Source organism: Chelonoidis abingdonii, chromosome 6 (assembly GCF_003597395.2).
Source record: "Chelonoidis abingdonii isolate Lonesome George chromosome 6, CheloAbing_2.0, whole genome shotgun sequence".
Lineage (NCBI taxonomy): Eukaryota > Metazoa > Chordata > Testudines > Testudinidae > Chelonoidis > Chelonoidis abingdonii.
The window spans coordinates 19,492,624-19,518,462 of NC_133774.1; the positions used below are offsets into that span (position 1 = coordinate 19,492,624).

General features: G+C 41.8%; 1 protein-coding gene across 2 annotated transcripts in view; it reads right to left on the reverse strand.

The window, feature by feature from the left end:
* MBD2 (methyl-CpG binding domain protein 2) overlaps window positions 1–18,591 on the reverse strand; it is a 62,790-nt gene extending 44,199 nt beyond the window's left edge. For both annotated transcript variants that reach the window (XM_032767828.2, XM_075066876.1), the window contains exons 1-2: window positions 18,312–18,591; window positions 1,743–1,902 (exon numbers count right to left, since the gene is read on the reverse strand). In XM_032767828.2, the coding sequence (XP_032623719.1) occupies window positions 1,743–1,902; window positions 18,312–18,424 (273 nt within the window). In that variant the 5' untranslated portion in view covers window positions 18,425–18,591. The remainder of the gene's footprint in view (window positions 1–1,742; window positions 1,903–18,311) is intronic.
* Between the last annotated feature and the right edge of the window lie 7,248 nt (window positions 18,592–25,839).

Below are 25,839 nucleotides of genomic sequence, written 5' to 3' on the forward strand. Positions count from 1 at the left end.
TAAGGGTTAAGTTTCTTTTACCTGGAAAGGGTAACCAAACACCTGACCAGAGGACCAATCAGAGAACTGGATTGTTTAAAGTCAGGGGCGGGAATTTGTATACTCGGGGTCTTTTTTGTTTTCTCGGCTGTGAGTAAACAAGGTTTCCTCCTAACTCCTTCTTATCTCAAATATTATACCAAAAGTCTGTGAGTACAAAGGAACCCAAAGCAATTCGGCTGTGAGGAGCTTTGGGTTGTATTTACAGATGTGGATTGCTGGGTCTTTGTTGTTTCCTCGGAGGTGAGGGACAAGCTACCTTGCTGATTCCAATCTTCTTCTCATTCTACTAAGGGGCAGTGAGTACAAACCGGGAACAAAGTAAAATCGGCTATGATATGCTTTGCTTTGTACTTACTGTGTGTGATTGCTGGTCTATTTAAATTGGCTATTTTTTAAATCAGACTGGGGTATTCAGATTTTCTTAAGTAGGAGCCTGTATAAATGTTTATGCAAGTTATTAGTCTGTATTGTCTCTTTTTCTATATAAAGCTTTCTTTTTTTTAAACCTTGTGGAAGTTTCTTTTTCTAGTAAGGCAGAGAAAGTGAAACCTCTGTATCAGGTACCTGTCTCCCTCACGGGAAGGCAGGCACGGGGAAAGGCAAAGCCAAGCTGTTGGTATTTTGCATCTCAATTGTCCTGAGGGTAGAGAACGCTTATCTCTTGGGAAGCAGAGAAACCGGTTTCTTGATACTCGCAGGCTAGACCAAGAGGCAAGCCTGGGAAGGAGGGGGGAAGGGGTTTTCTCCCCTGCTTTTAGCATCCAAGGGATTTGGAATCTGGGTGTCCCACCAAGGAAGGGTTGGGGACACCAGAGAGAGGAAGGGGGGATCAGGCCCCATCAATTCCTGATCTGGTGGCAGCGAGAATATCCAAGCTGGTAGTGAGCTTGGGGGAGAGTCAGGTAAGCCCCCAGATTTTGGACGCAAAAGTCCAGGTTTGGGACAGGACCAGATTGTGGACGCTAAAGTTCAGGTCTGGGACTGGAGGCTTTACTGGTCATGTTCCTAACATGCTGCATCTATTATCTTTGCCTGTGTGTGTTTTAGTCCCCCAGCTCCCTTTTTTTCTCCTAAGCACTATCCAGAAGAGGAGTATATTTTCCTATTAATAAAAAAAAGCCTGATGCAGTCTCGTTTCACAGACCCCAGCTTTAAAATAATTGCTTCTTTTGGATGCATAATTTTAAAAGACCCCAACGTTTGTATGAATATTATGTAACTGCCTCAAAAGATAAGCTTCCTGGCACGTATGAAAAAATATGAAACATTTTAGCTCAGAACAGGAAGATGAACATAACAAGGGCAAAAGCTGGACAAGTGAACAGGATAATCTCTTGACACAAACTAACTTAACAGGTCTAATTTAGAAATGTGCTTTAAGCCTTATCGGTCATCAAATGAACACTACTGAGATTTGTTCTTAAATCACAAACACGGGCCAACTCTCGAATTATTGTTTAAATTTGATGTTCCAGGTTTAGCCTCACCTCGATTGTTCCTTGTAGTAGCAGAATATTGCCTCTATCAAAAAAATCTGCACCTCGATGACAACTAAAAAGATAAATATACACAGAAACACACAACCCTGAGCAGCAGGCTGCTTTATGCAGAAAAAATTACTAAATGCACTAGAGGAAAGGGCAATTTTAGGATCTGAAGTAGCACAGATAAACTTAAACACAGTGTATTTACTAACAAACCTTATTTTGATTGAGAGAATCATTCCTTAGTCTCTGTTTGTTCTTCTGTAATTTACTGGGCATCATCTTTCCCGTTCTGAAGTCAAAACTGCTGAGATCAACAGTGTTTCCCAGGTATCTTGCCAACTGAGGCTTGCTTCTGAACTTCTTACCACTTGGACTAAAAAGAAGAAAACGCTTTAGTATGTTTTGTTTTACAAAATGATACAGCTTTGACTTCTTAGAACAGGTTTCATACCTTTTTAATCGATACTTTAAGAAGCTTCCATATCTTTATTCCATGCATCATGTTCATTGTGGTGTATTTACGCATGTATTAGGCAATTGAGCCGAGGTATCATCGCTCACCTAAAATCCAGTCCCATCCTTTGCTCAGGGTTCTAACCTATGTTCCAGGCTGATGGATACAAGTATGCACTATCGGCCTGGAAGGCATCTTTAAATGGAAATTCAAACTAAATGATTCCTTCAGCTACTCTAGTTAAATATAAAAAGCCCACAATGAGAGATTAGATTCTGTCCAACTGCAGGAAGTCACTTGCTCTGTACAAGATGTAGGGTAGTAGACTAGGCTTCAACTGACCATCCATTAAACCCAATCATTAATGCACCAACCATCTCAAATCTCTAATGCCATTAGATTGATACAAATATATAAAAATAGGATATAATACAGCATGGCGCCATATATGTAATTCACTCACTAATGCTGGTATCAGAGGGTGGAGAAATAACTGACCAGTAAGCAAGCAGGTGCCAAGATAAATGATGCATGATATGAAGCGAATAGTTACAGCTTTGGACCAGCATGTACCTTATCAAATGAAATGATGCTGTTTGTAGCAATATTTTGTCTGAGGCTTTATTTAGAATTTTTCCATTTAACCCATTTAGCTGATGAATTATCAACACTACCCTATTCCCACTTGCTCTTTTGAGCACCATCTGCAAATATTTGGTTTACCATCATCCTAAAACAATGTTATTTCTATCAATCTGCATGCTACAGAACTTTCTTTTTCCCATACCCACAGCCCTTAATTTTCAATAAGGTGCAGACAGATGGACACAAGCTTTTGCCCAAATGCATCTCTTTTCAAGACCATGGGCCAAGCCATTATTCACTGAAAGAAAGTCAACTCAGAAAAAAATAGTGCTGCTTTAATAAGACTTAGAAGTGTGGCAGAAACAAGGTATTAAGAGACTATAAACAAACTCATGGTCTATGACACAGTAACTTGTGACGTCCTCATAGCATAGCTGTGAAAATGGATAAAATCAAAGCAATAATCAAGTGTCAGATGTGGTGCCAATATAGCATTCTTACGGAACAATGATACAGTGAAAAACAGAAGCCACCAGGATACTGAAATGCACCAACTAAATTAACTGAGAACATGGTGATATTTTCAGACATACTGCTTTGCACTGGAAACTAACAAAAGCAAAGCACTTCAGAAGTTGCCTAAAACTGTTTGTTCTTTCAAAATCATTTTTGACAAGATATTCAGCACTGTAGAATGCAAAGGAATAGCTAAATAAGCACTGCAAAGGAAAAGCTAAATAAGACAAATATAGGAAAATGGGTATTATCTGAAACAATACAGCCTTATGGAGAGCCAGAATTAACAGAAAGGATGAGTGGAAGCACTGCTCAACAGGGAAAAAAGACATTACAATGTGAAGCCAATCACAAATGTGAGTGAAGGAAAAAATGAGGACATCTTCTAGTTTTGGTAAACTACCAACAACATAAACAAAAAAATCCAAGCTAACCTGTGAGCAGAACACAAAGTAACTTCCTACATTTTTAGTTCTAGGGCTGGCTGTCATTGCTCTAAGTTCAATCAGTGGGAAAAAATACTGCATCAAAGATGAGACACAAAAGCAAGTTGCTCATATGGCAACAAACTTCCACATTAAAGATGTAAATTATTTGACACTTTGACCACATGTTTACCCTCAACACTCACCTGAGCAAAGTTCTGTGTACAAAGGTTTGCCAAATTCCCTGTTTTCTGACTAAATGAAGAGGGCTGAATTTGCTGGATAAGTCATTTTGTTGTGAATTGCTCTCCCAACTTTATTCACAAACATGAAAGTGACACTCGGAAGAGAAAAACTAGCAACAACCCTGCAATCAAAGTCTATATTGTCTGTTCCAAAACCATGCTTTTAATAATTAATAGCTTTATAGATTCTTAGTGCATGTATATATAGCCATTTTAACCAATGTTATTACACTTGGGGATGAACAAATGGATTCAGTGAGTAGCTATCAAACTTACAGAAGAATACGGATAACCCATATGCGCTTTGCAAAAAATTAGGTGAAACACTTATTTTTTCCATTTCTTCTGTGTCACCTTTATTCTCTTGTACAGACGGCTGGGAATTTTTTGCTAGAACATATTTTTCCAATGGAAAATGCTGAATCTTCAAAACCAAAACATTTTGTGCAAACGTATCAATTTCCATTAAACTTTCATCAAAAAGGTTTCTCAATTTCAGGATGGTATTTCTGGTCAAAACCAGAAATGCACAGCCATTGACCCCAGAAGCCAATAATCTAGTGGTTTGGGCACGCACTTAACCCTAACCCAGGTTCTAAATCAGGTAGAGCAGTGACGTGACCCAGGGACCTCTTGGTGCCAACTGGCAGAGGGCACCCAAGCTGCATAGGGTTTCACAGAGGCCCCCGGGTCAGATATATGCATAATAGTTCACCAACAGGCGGCATGTGAGGTCTCTAGAGAGAGCCAGTAGCCCACTGTCACCATAATCACTGCAAAATGCATATACTGATAATATATAAGGAACTATGTATCTATACTGAAGGTTCTTAAGGTCTTGGGGATAAAGCAGGTCAATAGGAGACATGTTCCTTTCAGGCAGAAGGTAACAGATGTTAATCTCCCTGTCTGATCATGTGTGTATTGTATGTCTCACAATGTAGTTCTATTTGCAAAATAAGCCACAGGCAAAAGAAAAGTTTGTGAAATCTACAAAAGAGGAAATTCACGGGATGAAACAAACCAGTTTGTTTGGCCTGTTTATGACTAAAGACAAAGGATTGTTTGGGTACATCTGGGGATGCAAGGAAACACACAGGATCCTTCACCGAGGAGGCAAGATGACAGTGTACTTGTCTTATGAAAGGAGGATCACAGCCAAACCCGACTGTAAAATCCTGCAAGGACGAACATTACTTCACAAGACATTGAGAGTATCTAGTTAATTAAGTTTAGGTTTTAGAATGCATGTTATGATATTATTTCATGTGTAATCATTTGTTTCCAATACTTCTACTTGCTAGTAATTGAATCTCTATGCTTTGCTAAATAACCTTATACTTGATTTCACTAAAAATATATCTAAGTGCTGTGTGTTAAGTGGAGAGATGATCTGAGGTGGAGGTAAGGTGGGATGTACCGTTTCTCTGGAAGCTGCAGATTTGTGAATACTAGGAGTGTCCCAAAGAACAGGGGCTGGACACTCCAGGGAGACAGCAGGCTTGAGAGGCCTAGTGCAAAGTTCTTGTGTTACCTGTTGAGTTGGGGAGCTGACCCCCAGCAAGTAATATTGTTAATGTAATGTTTCCTCATGCTGAGGGCAGGTGGTAGCAAGGTGCCTCAAAGCCCTGACTATCCCGGGAAGCGTCACAGGTATCCCATTGTCCTAGGTGAGTGCCCTAATCACTGGGCTATATGCTATGCTCGGGGGAGGTGTCTCTCTCAACCACCAAGTTTCAAAATCTCAAACATTTTCAAGAAATGGGAGCAGCAGCACATGAGCCAACAAACAGAGCTGGAAACAGGGGAGTCTGATTGGGAATTTGGGGGTGGGGATGTGCGTATGTGTGTTTTCTTTTTTCTCCTTGACAGACGCTTAGGAGGATAGGCTAGGGCAGCTACAGAGGCAGCAGTGGTAGTGACCCAAAGAGTGGAAGAGTCAGTGAAGATGACTGGATGTGAAAGCTACAGTGTACATTATTCTGGAGTGGGTATCTGAAATGTGCTTCGTTTGTATGGAGTGCTGCCTGAAGAGCTGATGGAAAAAAAGATCCGAGGTTTGGAGACACAGGTAGAAACCATGGTTGAATTTCAAAAGGGATTTAAGCAGATGGAGGGAAAGCAAGAGGAGGTTGAAAAGAAAACTCAAGACTCACAGATGCAAGCTGGACTGGAGAACTGTGAGGGTAGATTGCTGGATGAGGTAAGCGACCAGAGAAAGCACGTGACTTTGAGAACCAGACAGAGAAAGTGACTGGCTGGTGAAGGAGAAATAGAACTCAGAAACAGGTTTGCAGAGTTGGAAAATGAAGAAGGGGCAGAGCAGGCAGTAATAGAAGATGGGAGCGCAAGAAAGAAGAAGAGAAGAGTGGCTAGTCTTACAAGAAGAGGGAATCAATGGAGATACGCAGAATTTAGAGCCCCAAAAGGATCGAGGATAACTCTCAGAAGATTGCAAGTGAGAACAAAAGACAAGAGGATGTACAACCAGGAAAAAAAAACAGTAGACGAAAGGCCAGAGAATCACACCCACACCAACACCCACAATACACCATGGGGGACTATTTGAGGCTGAGGAAGACACTAAAGTAATGGAGGCTTTAAGTCTCTGTTTCATAAGCAGGACCTAATACTCCATATCCTTACAGAACCTTCAAGTGTTATTCTGTCTACAAACATACAACTAAAAGGAGAGATGAAGATGTGTTCTGAGGATAAGTCTAACACTCAAAAGCCAGAAGAGTTAGTCCCCATCCCCACAAAATATAAAATCTGACTAGAAATTGTAAGCAACATAACTTCCTAAGCTCACTTCCCTCTTTCTGAATCAGATGAGGCACTTTGCCTTTGCCTTTTACCAACAGGGCTCAGATTTTCAAAAGGAGTCTAAAGACATGTGAAACTCAATGGGAGTAACGTGCCTGGCTCCCTTAGGCTGGGATTTTCAAATGAGCCTATTATCAAATATTGATCAGTAACTGAAGGGTGTGTAGTGAGGCATACAAAATCTACTCTCCAAACACCTAATAAAAAGCTTTGGCGTGTGAAGTTCAGTAAAGTTCATAACAAGCTGTTTTGCTGCACCCATTCACTGAAAGAAAGGTGTTAAGGGAATTATCAATCTAACTTAGACCACTAGTTCTCAAACAGAGGTCCAGGGCCAACAAGCAGGTTTCAGGGTGCCCGCCAAAATAAGCCAGAGAGAACGGCCGGCGTTACACTCACTTAGGACTGGGGCTGAAGCCAAAGCCTGAGCACCACTGCCCTGAGCTGAAGCCAAAGCCTGAGCAACTTAGCTTTGTGGGGGCCTCATGGCATGGGACCCCAGGCGATTGCCCTGGTTGCTACCCGCAGTGCCAGCCCTGGCTTTTAATCTACTGGATATGCAGAAAAAAAGTTGTTGTGGCACAGGCGGACTGTGGAGCTTTTACAGCATGTTGGGGGAGGGGCTAGGAAAGAAAAAGCTTGAGAACCCCCTAACCTAGACAACTTTAAGAAGTTAGATTGGTCCCAGGTAATACAGTTCTTGTAGCAGTTTCTATGCTTTTACGTTCACATTTCAGAGTTTCCATCTTCTGCTGCTATCAGAAAGACCTATACACACAGGATAAACCAAATCTGATATTTATCTTTGGTAATTACCCAGCCCCATTAACACAGCAACCAAAGGTCCCACACTTTTTAATGTATTATCCCCATTTTACAGATGGAGAATTCAAAGAGTTTTTTTTAAAGGTACTTAGGCATTGCAACACTTAACTGACTTAGAAGCCTAAGAGCTTGTCTACATGGGGACAAAGCCCACAGCAGCGTGGACACTCTTACTGCCCACAAAATGTGCCTTTGTGTGCATAAGCTTAATGCACTTCAAAGGTCTATTAAGCGAAACTGCCTGAGCACATTCCTAGAAGTGAGCCAGGATATAAATTTAGCAACTCCACATCAACTTCCTGTGACACTCTATACCTCGGGGGAAGGGGGAGAGGCTGTAACCCCCATATTCCTCATCTATATACAACTGTAATATTGAATATAAAGCATGCCCTTTGAAGTATCAGGGGAAAGGTTTTGATCCGCTGAAACTCATTGTTCCATCTAAGTATGTGTATCATTAATGCACATAAAATTATAAGAATTGTGTCGTATGGTTTTCACTAAAATATGCTGTTGGTCTGGGAAGTGCCAGATAGTAGTTCTCTAAAGACAATGACAAGGGAGGTAACAATGCCCAGACGGGTGCAGAACAGACACCACTAGCCATCGTCCAGCAGAGGAGATACGTTTACCATTCAGTAACTCTCTCACAGGAGCCTCATTTTAAAAAGGCTCCTAAGTACCTGAATCTCTTTTGAAAATGACACATAGACTCCTAAAGTTAGCTAGGCATAGCAATGCAGAGCACAGCAATGCCTACATACATTTAAAAATCTGGGCCTAAGTGATAGGAAGTCAGCAGCAAAGCAGTGAATTGAATCTGCATCCCCCAAGTCCCAGGCTAGCACTCTAAACGCTGGATTAGCCTTCCTCTTACTTGCACCTTTTTCATATGAGTGTAAATACACTGACTTCAGTGGAGTTGTTCCCAATTTACAGCAGCATATGGTGAAAAGTACAACAATATAATAAAAGTCATATGGAGATCCCATGCTTGTTCAGATGACTCAAAGGCCATTGGAGAGTTCCTTGTTTGAAATATATACTAGTAATGTGTCGTTGAGAAATTATTTAAAAACTGATTGAAAAAAAGATAGCTTTCCAAGGTTTCCCAATGCCACATGCCTCTGCTAATTTATATTATGAAAAGCCTACCATGGTAGCTATAAGCAGTGGAAAGTGATTACTTTTAGTGGCTATCCCACACTAGTTTGTGACACCTGGAATCTACATTTCAAAAATGTTTACGCTTTTTGAAACATAAGTGAGATAATTAGCACATATGTCCCATTCTTCAGCACAACAAAGAATGTATGTGGTATTAGGCATATGTAAACAGTCTCACAGTTAATGGAACACTGAATTATCAGAAGATTCCTTAGAACTTTTAAATATGCTCAGGCCATAAAGACTCAAAATGAGACATACTAGGTTCACAATGGTTAAACAGATCTCCATACGTGGAAAAGTTAAACATAGCTTCCTAAAACCGTTGAAGAGAATTTACACAGCTAGGAAGAGAACTAATACAATTTGCCTTTATGAACACATCATAAACATTCTATGATTTTACAGTGACTTCATTCATGTAACCAGAAGTCATAACGAATGACTTATATCAGGATACTGGGGCAGGGAGGAAGCATTAGTATTTGATTAAATTAAAGTGTGTCCAAACACAGAGAATTTGGATTTCCAAGATTAAATTAAATTATATAGAAACATGAAGCCCAGTGTATAAACTTGAATTTGGTATTTTGCATACAAGATACAGAAAAAACATCAAATAAACTATTCAACTAATGTGCATCATGGAAGTGGGTTTTTTTAGAGCGCCAGCGCTACGTCGCGACTACACAAGCCACGTTCTCTTTGACGTTGCCCGTGAAGACATGCCCTTAAAAAGCCTATTGGAATCTATTAATGAGGTTGTTAATCTCAAAGTGCTACTTTCAAAACAACAGTAGGGTAAGTAAAGCCACTGCTTGATCTTGATTTGTTTACATTTTCTTTCAAGAAACAAGAGCTACTTTACAATTTTAGTGGACAAACTGTTCAGTTTTTAAAGTAACTTCTTAATATGTAGAAATATTTAAGGCCCTGTCTACACAAGGACAGTTTTGCTGTCTAAATATTTTGGAAAAATCCTCCTAGTATGGATTCAGTGCCTCAAACCACCATAAAGTTCACCGTATAAGCACAATTATATGGATAAAACTGCATCCCTATTAGGGTTCATATAGCTATACTGGGTTTAAAAATAAAAACAGTCATATCCCAAACCGACACAGCAATATATAGTGTAGATGAGTGCAGAGTCATTTCTATTGCTGTGTCTGGTTTTCAGATGAGGCTCATTATAAGCAAAATATAAGTACATGCATGCGTACACACACTCACTGGGGAGCCACATGTCCAACAATGATGAAATTCCCCCACTTTCAACAAGCTTTTATTTAAAAAAGGAAGAAAGATCTCCTATCTGTAAAATCAAAGGAAGTCTATGATTATCTGTTACAAAGCTATTCAAGAAAAGACCTGTTTCTTTTTAGATACCGAAGTAATTATCCACCCCATCTACCACCCAACATAATATAAACTTACAATCTGCTTTATGGTATTGGCAGTATAACCACAAACTGAATTCATGTATTCTTTTAACTGTCAAATGCCATTTGCACTTTTTCGCACTGTAGAGTGAATAAACATGTTTAATAAATATGAGGCGGTTACTTTGTTTCAACAGAGCAAGACAATCTTTTCCTTTATTTCAAATATTTCTTATTTTTAAATCAAATCTCAAACATTTAATAACTAATATATTTATCCATGGATATGTGCATATTAAAACATATACATATTACAGATAGCAACCTGAAATATGGATTTTAAAACTGTGGGTTTACTCTGAAAATGGTATCTCAGGTTTCCAAAATTTCACTCTGATGCCATGTTTCTTGTCATAATGATTTCTATATCAAAGAGGTTCAGTTTACAAACAGATTTTTTTTCTCCCTAAACATCAGCCTATAAACAATTTCATCTACAAAAGAGCTGCATTTTTTATTCCAATGTATCATCACTATTAAAGTCTCTGCAGGCCAAACTAGGCCCTCAGTGACATCTGTTCATGGCCCATTATCATCAAATTATGCCATGAGTGATACCTGTGCAAACCCATTTCTTTCCACGGTTTGCACAAACATAACTCATTGAAAATGAAAGCAGACAATTCTGCTGATGATACACGAGGGACTAGACTGCAGCTCACATTTCCACAGTTGTTCTGGCTCTGTTTTGCTAAAAGAAGGAAAAAGCAGTACAAAACTTATTTTTGTCATTAAAATAAGATCTGGCTTTGAATGCACAAAGCAAGCAGATCTATCGAATAAAAAGGAGCCATTATTAAAAGCCACTTTTCAGAATCTAATCAAACATTAATATTACTTGGCTACAGCCAAATCCTAAAAGTTTGTTATATTTTATACAATAGTTAATTTAGATTTAAAAGATCAAATACAACTGTAAAAGGCATGATAAAAATCACTTCATACCCAATTGCCATCATTAGCAATGTACTCATTCATTCCTTTAAGAAGAGGTGACAATCAGAGTCCAGATACCACAGGGTAGAACAGAGGGTCTGAACACCCAAGAATAAGTAGTTGAATCAACTGCTGTATACAATATTACTGTACCATAAAATAAGTGTATTGAGTAGGTATATAAAAACTGGTGATATGCTGCTCACAACTATCACTGTGTGATGTACATAGGGATAACGTGTGAAGAGTTATGAATCTGTGCTGGAAATATGTTCCTAAAATATGTTTTGGGGACAGACTTGATAAATAAGCTCTCTTTAGGCAAAAGAATGTGGATTTACCTATCTGAGTCCAGCTTTGCAAGCTGGATACATGGGAAGTACATTTGCATCTAAGTTAACAAAGTATTCAAGCCAACCAAAAAAAGCAAATTGACCAGACAGATGAAAAGGGGGTTTGGCTCCTGCACGCTGAAAAACAACCACCAGGGGATTTGTCAGGGTTTATTTTTCAAAGAACACATTTCAAAGGCTTTCTGAATTATAAAAGGAAGGAAAGGGAACTCCTTAGTTATCTATCGTTTAGGAAACAAAGGGGACAGCACTCTCTGATTCTGTGAAAATAGGATCCTCTGACCTTGAGGGCTAGAGTTGCTGGTAACCTGATGTAAATGAGAAAACTTGCTTACCCAAAAATGTTAACTTAATTTTAGTAAGTTTTAGTCATTAGAAAGCATGTTTTGTTGGAACCATACCTGTCTCTTTTTCTCTTGCTTAGCATCACTTAAATGTCTGTCCTGTATTAATAAAGTCATTTTTAGTTTTACTATTAGCCATATCACTGCTATTATATTGACGTAAAGTGTAAGTTCTAAGCTAACTTAACAGGCGGGTGTGTACACTGTCTCTTTAAGAGGGACGAGACACTACGGAGAGATATCTCTGGGGAACTCAGGCAAAGTTAAAATTGGCAGAGTCTTGAGGATTTTGCTAGTGAAGCAGTCAAGACTGGTGTGGCATGGAGCTGATGCAGTCTAATTTCCAGCAAAGCTCACACTCTCCAAGGCAGAGGGGTAACACAGTAGCTAGTTCTGAGCTGCCCTGAGGAAAGCATCACTGAAGAAGAACCCTAGAGTGATAGGCTGTTTAAATGTATTTGGTCCATGCTGATTTACCTTACTGGATTTTTACTTTAAATATCGTATTACTAACATTTGCCTCACAGCTGAAACTGAATGGAATTAGACAAAGTTACATTTCCTAGACAAATCCTACACAATGTGCTAAACACTACTACACACTTTTTATATATTTTGTGTGAGTAGTTCTCTTGACTTCCACAGGAGTACAGTTAAGAATGTGTGTAATGTAAGTGCGAATGCTATATATCCCACTGTAACCATCCGCAAGATCAGAGCCAAAGATATGGAATCTACTGTGCATGATCTGTATTCTCATTACAACTTCCCTTTCCTTTTCAAATCAATGACTTTTATATCCACGGATTAAAATAAAAACAACAAGGTATGATTATACAAAGGGGCATGTCTGATGGTCCCCTAAGTGAAGACAGGCCCTTATCTTTCTTATTCCAAAAAAGAGAAAATAATCCTGTTTCCCCCTCCCCCATATTTTTAATATAATTATACTTTGGCACTTCACTAGTGCCATCCATCTGATTATTATAAAGCACTTTAAAAATATTAGCTATCCAAAAATCCCTATATGATTGGTATTATTAGAGAGAGGAAAACTGAGGTACAGAGATGTTAAATGATTTATTTAAGGTCAGATGGCAAATGATTGACTACAAACTATTCCTCCTGATACAAATAACTGCTCAATTTTTAATGCCCTGACATGTATAATGAAAACACTAAACTGCAAGCCACGAGTTGCCTGGTAAATTTTTAATTTCAATTTTGAGGTGGTTTGGCAGAAGATCTGCATTAGTGCTGATGATGCTGGAACAAGTCCTAAAATTTGAACCATTTACTCCTAATTCTTTCCCGATAAAAAAAGGCAGACATTTTAGTTAAAAACCAGATTATAATCCTCTTCATCTTTAATATTTTTTAAAACCCAGGCCTGGTCTACACTATGCATTTATATTGAATTTAGCAGCGTTAAACCGATTTAACCCTGCACGCGTCCACACATTGAGGCCCTTTATATTGATATAAAGGGCTCTTTAAACTGGTTTTTGTATTCCTCCCCGACGAGAGGAGTAGCGCTGAAATCGGTATTGCCATGTTGGATTAGGGTTAGTGTGGCCGCAAATCGATGGTATTGGCCTGGGGTGGATGGTCTATCCCACAGTGCATCGTGTGACCGCTCTGGAAAGCAATCTGAACTCGATGCACTGGCCGGAGTGACAGAAAGCCCTGCGAATCTTCTGATTCATTTCTGTTTGCCGCGCTGGAGCTCTCTCACGGGTGCGCCTGCGTCCAATCCAAAAAGAGCTCCAGAATGGACCGTACAGTAGATTCTGGATCTTGATTGCTGTTACGAGGAGACAATTGTTCTATCAGAGCTCCGTTAAGAGAGACAAAATGAGAAAGCATTGAAAATTCCAGGCTTTTGACAGATAGAGCCACAGCCAGGATCAGCAGTCGCTGCTGCCAGGTAATGGAACCCAAAAAAATGAATCAAAACTGAATGCTCATGGAGGAGGAGGTGGGGAATTAGGCTCAGCTATCCACAGTCCCGCAATCTCCAAAGCATTGTGCTTCTTTGTGCTGAGTCCCAATGCTGTAGGTGTCAACAACATTGTCCTGGGTGGTTCAGGGTATATTTAATCAATTTGCACTCTTACCTTCCCATGAAGAACAGGGGAAAAATATTCTTGCCATTTTTAATGTCCATTATGCTACTGCCTGCTGCTGGGAACGGTGTGAAATGACAGCAGCACTCCTCCCTTCACTTTCCTGATGGCAGTGGTACAAAATGGTTGGAACGTCATCATCCGTGAGTGTCCTGGCTGGCCTCGGTAGGGTCGGCCGCAGCGCCTCGGGGTAAAATGGGAATGCTTCCCTGTATTCCTGCGCGGTGCAAATTGCTGGTGTTAACTGTTCTCCTATTAGCAGCTGGGCTGAGCTCATCAAGCCCTCCTTACCCCCTTTCGTGTACTAAAGAAAAGATTCTGTACTCCCGGCTATTAAAGCTGGAGGGCTGCCTCTCCTTCATTTTATCTCTTGCTAAAACTCAGTGGTTTCTTATTCTGCATTCTTTATTATTCCATCACACATGCGAGGAGCCTGCCACGGTGCCCAGGAGGGTGGTGGGATAGAGGAAACAAATGGGTGGGCGTTGTGAGGGGCACCCTGAATGGCATTGCAGCCTATTTCCCTGCGGGATCCATGGGATCTGCTTGGAGTGGGTGTGCTCTCTCGAGCTCTCTTGGTAATTTGGCCATATTTATGGTGGGACTGACTCGTTTTCAGGACAACATAAAGACACGGAAGACATAGGAGAGACTTCATTCCATTTTGTCATCGCGCCCCAGCACACTCAGCGAGGAATCAGACCCAGTGAGACACCGAATGAGCGACAGCAGACCGGTCACAAATGATTTGATTACCGTCAATAGCCAATTTCAATATGCAAACAGTACGAAATGACTGATACTGTCATGACTCACCATTTACAATGGCAGACGGTGCCAAAGAGCGGATGGTACACTCTCTGTCACTGCGAAGGGCAAATGAATGCTGTTGTGTACGTTATGCGTGCCGCCTTACTGTCAGCAGCATCCGTACACATACGGTGACCGTACACAAGGACAACAGCGGTCCATGTGTTGCCATGCTCATGGCGTTGCTGGGTCATTAGGGGGAAAGAGGCGCGAAACATTGATATGTCTCGCATTGCTTTTCACAGGAGGAGAACTGTATGATGCAATCTTAACACCAAGAATCACGCGACACATGTTTTTTGGCACCATACTCCACTTGGCGATCTTCACATCAGAATTCCAATGGGTGGGGGCAGACGTGCAGGAACTAGGGTATGGGATAGTACCACGTTGCCGCTCAGAATTGACACTAGCCTCGGTACATGGACGCACACCACTGAATTAATGTGCTTAGTGTGGCCGCGTGCACTCGATTTTATACAATCTGTTTTACAAAACCGGTTTATGTAAAATCGGAATAATCCTGTAGTGTAGACATCCCCCAAAGTTTCTTATTATGGCTTCCAGTATAAGCAAAGAACTTTTTCTTATTGAGATATGGACCACAGTGCACAACTAATTAAAATTAAAAACTACATTTTCATCTGGTACAGTATTTCTTAAGCAGTATTTCCACCCCACCCATATTTGTAATACGTAGTTGGATTATAAAAGTTATAAATTAAATCAGTAGGACTAACTGGCATCTATCTACAGGAAGGGCAGACACTGTCCCACACAAAAGTGCTCGAGGGGGTTCTACAATTTATCATCAGCTTGATCACATGACCAACAAATTACCAAACCATGTTATGTGAATTTGATACTAAAATTCTGAAATGCAATACTGAACCAAAGTGGATTTCAAGACATATATCATATTGATTACAACATATTGAAATCCTGTAAGAGTTCTACTTAGCCACCATCATTTACTTAGTTGGTCATGCTACTGACACTGCTTTTAAAACTTTTTCCTGTTTTTTCTTGCCTTTAGAAAAAATAAACAAGCCCCCAGTTCTGCAGTGACCTCACCACAGAGCCATAATAAGGTCACATGGTTCACTGCAGAATCAGGGTGAAAATTTGATAGTATGGGCCCAGATGCACATAGGTATTTAGGCTCCTAACTTCCACTGAAATCAATGGATACCTTTGCAGAGCTTGGCCATAATGCTTATTTCAATTATACTGTTTTGTCCTCCCCCTATTTCAAGCAGGGACCCTAAAATACAGAAAATTGAGCATATTAAGATCCCCAAAGTTCTGGCAAGATAGAAACAGTTACAGAGGAGTAAACCATTTAAGTAGTGTTTTTCAAAACGGTTGTTTGAGGATATATCTGTAATCACTTAGTTGTTCTGAATCAAATGCTCCTATTAAAATAATACTGTCCAGAATAAATGTACATCTTAAGCAAAATCTGGCATTTAAATCTGTGAACAGTGACTTTACATGTAAAGTGCATCTCTAGGCCCACAATCAACAAGGACCGACTTAGAAAATAAGAATCACGTTGTGGGCCTCAAGTTTAAGCGTTCAGACAGGCTTCACAATAAGGTGGTACTGCAGCAAGGAAAAGCTGATTGTGATGCCAGGCGCTATCCAATCATCTGCCACCATATTAGCGTATGGTTAGTAGCTCAAATCAGACAAAGACAGTAATACAAGAACAATGGCAAATGAAACTCCTTTATAAAGAGATTTCCAATGAGATTTATTTAAAATGCTTATGGAAATCAATGCTCCCCCTTCCACATGTATAAATGCCTCTTCTGTCTAGTGGCAACACATGATAGGTCAAATGATCCTATGTGCAATGCTAATAAAAACTGGTTTCTAAATCAATTGACAAATAAACTGCCCCCAGTAGGACAGTGAAAAGACTAAGCCCTTTGCCCGTCACTGGGCTAAGAGAAAAGAGTCAGTCCTGCCCCCAAACACTACTTTAAAGTTAGGGAGAGGCCTTCAGGTGTGACTCATTAGAGACAGCCATAAACAGAAGCGCTCTGGGTAGGAGGCTGGCCATAACAGAAGGGAGTGTCCTTTAACATAGAGCAGTGTGGACTTGTGACTGACTATATGTTCTACAGCCAAAGCATCAAGATATATAGTTTGTTTCTTTTCTCTTTTCAGAAAAGAACTAAGTTGTTTTTCAGTGCCTCTAATGAGGCACTTACAAAGAACTAGGGTAAAATGAAAGAGTAGGGTTTTTGTATTACTGTTGCAATTGTAATAGTAGTATCGAATATAGTTATAGAAATTGTCCATCCAACACCTATGTTTTCACATACTCAACTTACAACAGTGTTTCAATTTGTTTGTCTAAAAGTGAACTCTTCAAGGAGTTCAGCAACTTTAGAATGGAGAGTAAAAACAAGTAAATTGATAAACATTTTGCTAGAATGAAAAAAACTCACTTGGGAACAGTATTTAATCTAAGTTTAAAAATACTGGCTTTAAAATAAGAGATCCAAGTTTAAGACATGTTTCTCTTGGCACAGCTGTGAGCATTCCATTTAATTTTATTTTCCCAAAAGGAAAAAAAAACAAGAGCAATTCAGCATTTACAAGCAACACCTATTGCTCAGGGGCTCATTTTGCTTCAAAGATGTTATAAGCGTTTTAGAACCTGGTTCTGCAATAGGCTGTTGGGGACAAACCATCACTGACTTTAATGGGATGTTGCATGAGCACATGGGCTCTTCCATATGGAAGTCAATGCAAGGACTGTACTGCAGGACTGCAATCTTAAACTGCAGTTGATAGCTGCACTTGCAGTACAGGCTCTACAAGCCCTTGCTTCAGAATTCAAATTTACAATACTCCTGCTTCAGAAACTGAGCTTGATGATTTCTCTAGTTAAACATCTGCACTGTTAAGAGCCTGTGCATGCCCGCCAAACCTGTAGTATAAAGTCTGAATTTGCAAATGCACGCACACAGAATTCAGATAAAAATATATGCATAAGAGGGTGGAGTGTAAAATGATATGTCTCAAGTTAGCACTAATTCAAGCCTGATCAATCCAAGCTCTTCAGATGACCAACAGTCGCAGTGGAGGGGAAGACAGGTGCTGTGACTTAAGCAGGAAGTGCTTTCTGCAGGCCAAAAACAGGCAGGAGGACAGCCTGTCAACTTTCCCCAAACCAATTATCTGCAGATGAAAGACATGGCTGCCTGAACGTGACTTCTTGAAGATATCTTTTTTAACAAGTCACTTGCTTTCAGTTCTTCCCAATGACGTGTGAGAATGTGAAAGTGTCCTGTTCCCGTGGATGTGTACATGTCAGGGGGGAGAGGTGGGAAGGGGGCCGCATAGGGGGGTCCTGGACCCGGAAGTGGCACAGGGGGTCTGTCTGACAGACCCTGGCCCCCGTGGGAGCACTGCCTGGTAGGATTAGTGCTGAAGCCAACACTGGGACTTGCATCTCCTCCGTGGGGGGATGTGGTTGGGGCACGACGCCCGAGTGAGCTGCATGGCGCGGAGAGGGGTGCCCCAAAAGGAGAGGCCTGTCCGGGAGGAGGAGGAAGGATGTGCCGGGCTGGGGGGCGGGGGGGAAGTGCCCCGGTGGCGGGCAGCGAGTCGGGGAGCCCGAGCTCGGTCCCGGGAGGGGTGTGGGGAAGAAGAGGGGGCCTGTCCCGCAGGCCTGTCGGCAGGGGGGGCGGGTGTCGCCCGGGCGGTACCTGAAGTAGTAGACATCGCTCTTGCCGGCGCTGAGGCCCGACTTGCGGATCACTTCCTCCTTCTTCCAGCCGGGGGGCAGCGCGGGGCAGTCCATCCTTCCCCGTCTCTCCATCCACCGGGCCCGCGGCCTCACCGCAGCGGCGCTATGGTGCCCGGACACGGCCGGGGCCGGTACCCCCCTAGGGATGGCGACCGCCGCGCTCTGCTCCGAGTCTGGAGCCCGAGCTGCGCGCGCAGCTGCCTACTCGCCGGGCAGCCGCTTCCGTAACTGAGCCTTGGAACCCGGTGTCATCGGCCCCCGAACGGGGTCACAGAGCGCGTTCTAGGGGGGCCAGAGCGGCCAAGCCGTAGACCGTGGAGTCGGCTGCAGAAAGGCCAGAGCAGCCATTGAGAGGCCTGCACAGCTGACAACGCCGGCGAATGGACCATAGCGAGGAGCCAGGAAAGCTAGTGTCTCAGGAGTTGTAGGCAGTGCTGGAATTAGGGGCGCCGCTGCACCCGCGGCTTGAAGTAGTAATAGCAGACACTAAATGCAGTATATGATTTCCATCATCAGGATACCCACTATAAAACGAGTGATTGTAAAACTCTGTTAAACTCTTCCTAGAATAACCAGAGTGCCCAATTCTTGAATGACCTTAGAATGCTGTAGCATTACCAAGTCTATCCAGATCAAAGAATGCATCCTAGAGCAGCCATAATTACGCAGTTCATAGCCAGGAATCTAACAGGGCCATCAGTTGGTGGGGAAGAGGGAGAGGGTGCTCAACAATTTGCAGCCATAGACATTATACTCAATATTAATATATTGGGATTATATTTTCCTCGTGGTCATCTTAAAATCTATTGTTTTGCATCCTCTGAAATATAAAGTATCAATAGAAGATGAGGTGTTGGCTGGAAGTTTATAACATTCAAAAATCCACGATTTTTTGTGAATTTTGCTAAATGAAAAAAAGTATTAAAAAGTAATGTCATGAATTAACATAAATAGCTTGTTGTACATGTTGGAACACAATTTTCCTTTCAGCTGTCAGTTCAGATGGAGCATGGATAACCAAACCACTACAGGGTCAGGTATATATAGTGATGTACTGCCAGAAAAATGTGTCCCTGATGGATCTTGTGTAACCCACAGTGCATATGCTTGCAGAGAGAAAGGGAGAAGCTGTTCATTAGTCTTCTGATTTCCTCTTCCCTCCTCCACTCCTGATTTAAACACACATACTTTGTCATTGTAACCATAATGGAGGAAGGAAGCAACATCATTAGGAAAACAAACATATTAGCTTTGTATACTGGGAACTTTTATACTACCTATTTGAAAACGATATTGTCTGTGTTAATAGTACAGCAGAGCTGTGCTTGGTTAAGCATTGTTGGAAATGGACTGGGGTAGCAGTGGAGTATACTGCCTGAGGCATTTTTTTTAAGTTTCTTTGCTTTTTTGTATGCCCTGGTTCATTTGAAAGTAGACACATTTGCTCTGCTTATTTGTATATATCACAGTAATAAATTGTCTGTAGAAGGGATGATTTAACTAACAGAACCCAAGAAGTGAAGTCTATCACAGCTCTGTAGAATTTTATCATGGGTCTCTTAGGAACCACCAGAAGTTCACTACAAACCACCAAAAGTTCACTACAAATAATCACTGAACATATCCCATGGGACTCCATGGAGTTTTTTAAAGACCTTCTATGCAGATCTTCATTCCCTCCAAAGCACCCAGCATTCGCCATGGTAAGAAGACAAGATACTGCGCTAGATGGACCTTTGGTCTGACTCAGTATGGCTGTTCTTATGTTCAAGGGAGAGAAAACAATTTGCCCAGACTTCTCATTTAGCCTTTTGAAATTAATGTAACAGAAGATCTGTTACTGTAGGGAGTCAAAAATAAGAATATTAGCACTAGTTGAAGACAGGGCCGGCTCTAGCAATTTTGCCGCCCCAAGCACGGCGGCACGCAGCAGGGGCGCTCTGCCGCACGCCGGTTCTGCGGCTCCAGTGGACCTCCTGCAGGCGTTTCTGCGGATGGTCAGCTGGTTCCGTGGCTCTGGTGGAGCTGCCGCAGGCGTGTGTGCGGGTGATCCACCGGAGCCGTGGAACCAGAGGACCGTCCGTAGCCATGCCTGCGGCAGCTCCACCAGAGCTACCTGCCGCCCTCCCTGCAACCAGCAGAACGCCCCCTGCGGCATGCCGCCCCAAGCATGTGTTTGGCGCGCTGTGGCCTGGAGCTGGCCCTGGTTGAAGATACACATTACTATCAATGACATGTTGCAGCAACAAGACCTAAGAAGAAAGAAATTCTGACAATGTACTGTAATGTGCCAACGATCTAAATCTTTATTCCAATGATGTCTTCAGAATTGATACTTGGGCGAGAAATATATTTCCCTAAATCTCTCATGTCCTAGTTTGGAGAAAGATACCTGTATGGTTTTCACACCACTAGAGGTCATCACACGCTGCCCAAATGAAACGTGACCAATAACAAATTAACCTACTGGGTTCATGAGGGCTGTCTCTTGTGATTTTGTAACCTGTAGCTCTTTTGTACTGACTGCGGTTTTTCAGCCCAACTGGGCTATTTATAACTGAGAGTTGCGGGGGCGGGGTTTAGCAGTCGTAGGTTGCGCTGTTTTGTGCTATTTTGCTTGTAGTTTCAGAAACATCTCTCTGACAGAATTTGCTGCTTACGTTCTAATCTACGGAGCAGGATCACACCAACAGAGCATGCTCAGTAACATCTGCTCCCTTCACTTGGAATCAGATTCTGCTGCCTGCTCTTAACAGGTATTAAAGAGGGCAAATCGGAGGGGGGTGAGTGGGTGGGCAGGGTCTGAGCAGGGGTCAGAAAGTAACTGGCGAGGATGGGGGTCAAGCAGCTGGAGGCAGAGGCAGGAGAGAGGCAAAATCAGAGGGGGAGTGTAGCAGGCAGGGTTAAACCGAGGGGTGAGGGGCTGCCAGAGGATAGCAAAACTCCAGCATAGGGAGGGACAGAGAGGGGAGTGACAGTTACCCTGATGGGATAAGCTACCTGCCATGTGTGTAAAAACAGGGTTAAGGACAGAGGGGCTTTTTTATTTTCTTTCTCACAGGACAGACTAGGTCTCAGCACAGACTTCCTAGGGCTGGCTTCTTAAAGACACAGGCATCCCAATGCCTAGACAGGGCAGCTCCTCTCTATCTGATATACTGACGTGCTAGTTACAACAGACTCGATTCAGTGAAATATTTTACATACACTCCAAAAAACGATGTGTCAAAAAGTCTCATAGCAATTCACAAATTTATGTGCTGCAGTAATTCCCTGAATTGCACTCCTTTCCTTATAATCTAGTTTTGCTCCTTTTAATTGTGTACTTTTTAGAATGTTATTTTTATTACTCTTATGACTCTTTAGCACTTTGTCATTTACGTTTGTGCAGATGTATGTCATTGTGCTATTTAATTTATATTTTAATAGCAAATACTCATAAAAATATTTATAAATAAATAGTTGCTAGAAGTTTTAACAATGACATCTGAGTTTCTAGTATAGCACTGGCCCTATATATGCCTCCCATTCATATCAGCATGAGCTGTTCATATGTTCTGCAGGAGATTTATGATCAAATAACTGTCAAAATGAAACGAAAATCCTAATTTGGCTGAAAATATCCATTTAAAAACAGTTAAAAGATTTAGAAAGCTAAGTTAATATATGAATACAGTAAAGGAAATGTATATTTAAACTACAGGATTCAACCTAATAGTTTTGTAAAACACATTTTTTTTAAATCTTTTATGGTATTAAGAATGTAATGCTATTTGGGAAAAAGAATAAATCAGTTGTAGAATAACTCACTTGCTTTTTTAATTGAATTTAAATCAATCCCTCAAATGCAATGTCATCTTTATGCTGTCCCTAGTTGTAACATGGCTTGCCCATACAATGACAATTTAATATTGTAAAGTTGTTTCTTCCAGTTCATAATGTGATTTAATATCTTTTAGATGTTTCTTTTTGTACAAAATCTAGATACCATAGAGAGGAGATAATTAAGAATGTGCCTGAAAAAGTAATTCCTTGTATGTATCCTCCTGAATTCTGAGCCAAGTGGAACAAAGCATTACAATCCTACAAGCTGTTAGAAACTGACCAGGTAATACAGCAATTTTATATAAAGCTTTTACTCCACGTTTTAACTGTGTGCTGCCTGATTAGATATGGAAACATTCACCTCTAGGTGTCCAGTATCACAGAAATGTAGGGCTGGAAGGGACCTCAAGAGGTCATCTTGTCCAGCCGCCTGCACTGAGGCAGGATAAGTTACCTAGACCATCCCTAAAACGTTTGTCTGACTTGTTCTTAAAAACCTCTGGTTATGGGGATTCCACAGCCTGCAATGGAAGCCTTTTCCAGTGCTGGCCTATCTTTTATAATTAGAAAGTTTTTCTTAATGTCTAAACTAAATCTCCCTTACTGACGATTCAGCTCATTATTGTTTGTTCTACAGTCAGCGGACATGGAGAACAATTCATCACCATTCTCTTTATAGCGGCCCTCAGTGTATCTAAAGACTGTTTTCAAGTGCCCCTACACTCTACCTTTCTCAAGACTAAACATGCCTAGTTTTATTCAGCTTTCCTCATATGTCAGGTTTTCAAAACCTTTTGTCATTTTTGTTGCTCTCCTCTGGACTCTCTCCAATTTATCCACATCTTTCCTAAAGTGTGGCACCCAAAATTGGACACAGTACTCCAGCGGAGGCCTCACCAGTGCCAACAGAGCAGGCCAATTACCTCCCATGTCTTACATACAACACTCTTGTTAATATACTCCAGAATATTAGCCATTTCGCAACTGCATCACATTATTGACTTATGTGCCGTCTGTGATCCATTATAGCTGTGATTTTCAAACTTTTTTTCTTAGCACCCAGTTGAAGAAAATGATGCCCACAACCCAACAGAGCTGGGGATGAGGCAGTTGGGGTGAAGGCTGCGCGGTGGGGCCGGGAATGAGGGTTTCAGGGCATGGGAGGGGGCTCTGGGCTGGGGTGTGGGAGAGGGTCAGGGCTCTGGACTGGGGGTGCAGGCTCTGGGCTGGGGGGGTTGTGATGCAGAAGGGGCTCTGGGTTTGTGGGGGGCCCTCAGGATTGGGGCAGAGGGTTGGGGTGAAGAAGGGGATCAGGGCTCTGGGCTGGGGGGGTGCAGGCTCTGGGGCCAGGGATGAGGGGTTTGGGGTGCAGGAAGGGGTTCCAGGTTTGGGGGTGCTCAGGGCTGGGGCAAGGGGTTGAGGTGCGGACTTACCTCTGGGGGCTCCTGGTCACCAGTGCAGCTAGGGTGCAGAGGCAGGCTTCCTGCCCATCCTGGCACCGCGGACTGCCACTACACCCCAGAAGCAACCAGCAGCAGGTCCGGCTGTCACCTGCAGGCACCTCCTCCAATTCCCAGTGGCCAGTTCCCGGCCAATCGGAGTGCGGAGCTGGTGCTTGGGGTGGGGGCAGCGCACTGAGCCCTGTGGCCTCCCTGCCTAGAAGCCGGACCCGCTGCTGGCCACTTCCGGGGTGCAGCGTGGTGTCAGAAAAGGTAGGCACTAGCCTGCCTTAGCTGAGCAGCACCACCAATGGGACTTTTAACATCCTAGTTGGCGGTGCTGACCAGAGAAAGCCAACCCAGTGCCTTACATGCCACGACCCAGTACTGGGTCGCGACCCACGGTTTGAAAAACATTGCATTATAGTATAATGTATGAATGTTGACAGTGACTAAATATATTACCATCTCATGGCTTCAACAATCTCTGCTCATTTCTCAGTCGACAAGAGTTCACATTACAATGAATACTTTTAATTGTACCACTGGTGACAGCCTCAGTGATGCCAAGGATTGAATAGACGAGAAGAATGTCAAATGAGATCCCTCTGCTTCAGGGGAGAGGCACATTAGAGGGGCAATCGAGGGAAGCTTGCACAGATACACTTTGTACATTGGATAAAATACAAAACAATTAAACCACTCCTCTGAGCTTTTGTTTGAAATTTAACTGGAGGCTGGGCTGATATTTCAGATATGCCGAAGTCAGAAAATGTGGACAACCTAGTGATTGATTTGGTATTGCATTGTACTAGCACAGCAGCATCTGTTTGGACCACTTCTGATTTCAGATCTCATGCCAATCTCACTAAAAGTTAGGAACACAAAATATGTGATAAGCAGTCTCTGAAGAGGAGGATCAGCTCTTAACTGTTAAATGTGAATTGCAAAAGAAACAAAAAATGTTTGGTTAGCCCTTAAGTATAAAGGAGGCCTCAATTTAACAAAATTTAAAGTCCTCTACTAAAACAGGAAAACTAGCATTCAATATTTCTAGTACTAAAAAAAGGCAGAAAATAGCTTTTTGGAAAAACTAACATTGAGGCTGACTTGTACAGAATAAAGAGCACAATCTGTTTCCTTTGAGGTCCATCGTCCATAGCGGCCAGTACTTTCATGCATCTGGGAAGTACTGAAAAACCTGTGGCAGACCTTGGGTGTAACAAAATAAAGATGACAGGCAGTTCCTTCAGTTTCTTTGAATCAGTTTTTCCTCACCCCCATTTGGCCACATATCAGCTGGGAGGCTAGAGAGGGCAAGTAACAGATCCAGCCGTTCCATCTTTGTAGGAACCACTGTTCCGTAAAAAAATATTAAATAGAAAGTTGATTAAATCTTACAAGTAAATACTGTGCACACACAAAAAGCAGGGCACACCTGTATTATTTCTGTTTGAGTCCTCATTCCTTTGTGTGGGTGTGGCATTTGGGTGATGACAGCATAAGGTGTTTTCCACACTGGGTACTTGTTTTGATCACCGAATAAGTACATTTTTCAAGCACTGTCTCACACTATGTCTGACATAATAGAGCATGACAGTGGTGTTGTGAAGACCACTGCAGTTAAGGTGCAACACACACCAAGCATAGCTTCCTTCTCCTCTCCCAAGTTGCATTTACTAATTATTGATGTTTGCCAGCTGAGTGACTCTTCTGCCCTGAAATATTGCCACACCTTATGGTCTTGGACATAAAGGATCAAGTCTCAAAGGTAGTTTTAATAGGCATTCCTGTCATAACATACGTGCTTTATTAGAAATCTGCATTTAGGGCAATTGTTTGCACAATCAGTAGATATCTTTTTGAAATCTAGCCTAGAATGTAATTGCTAGAAATACAATACAAAACTTAATACACTTATCAATATATGTATCATTTGGGGAAATAAATGTTTTCTTTTTAAAAACTACATTCAAGTCAATATGACTGAGTTGTTTAATCAATAGATTCTTCATTTTTAATTCTGGTTTTTGCTCACTTAGCTGTCAGTGTGGGCTATCAAAAATGTCCCCCATCTCCATCTTGCATCCTGGGTCATAAAAACCCTTGTGAATGCGTGTTCACCCCTGCTGGAATAAGTATTAATGACATATAAAGCAAGGTCTCTGAAATACAGTAACCTTTTATCTACAAAAATTAAAACTGATCTGGTTTTGACATGTG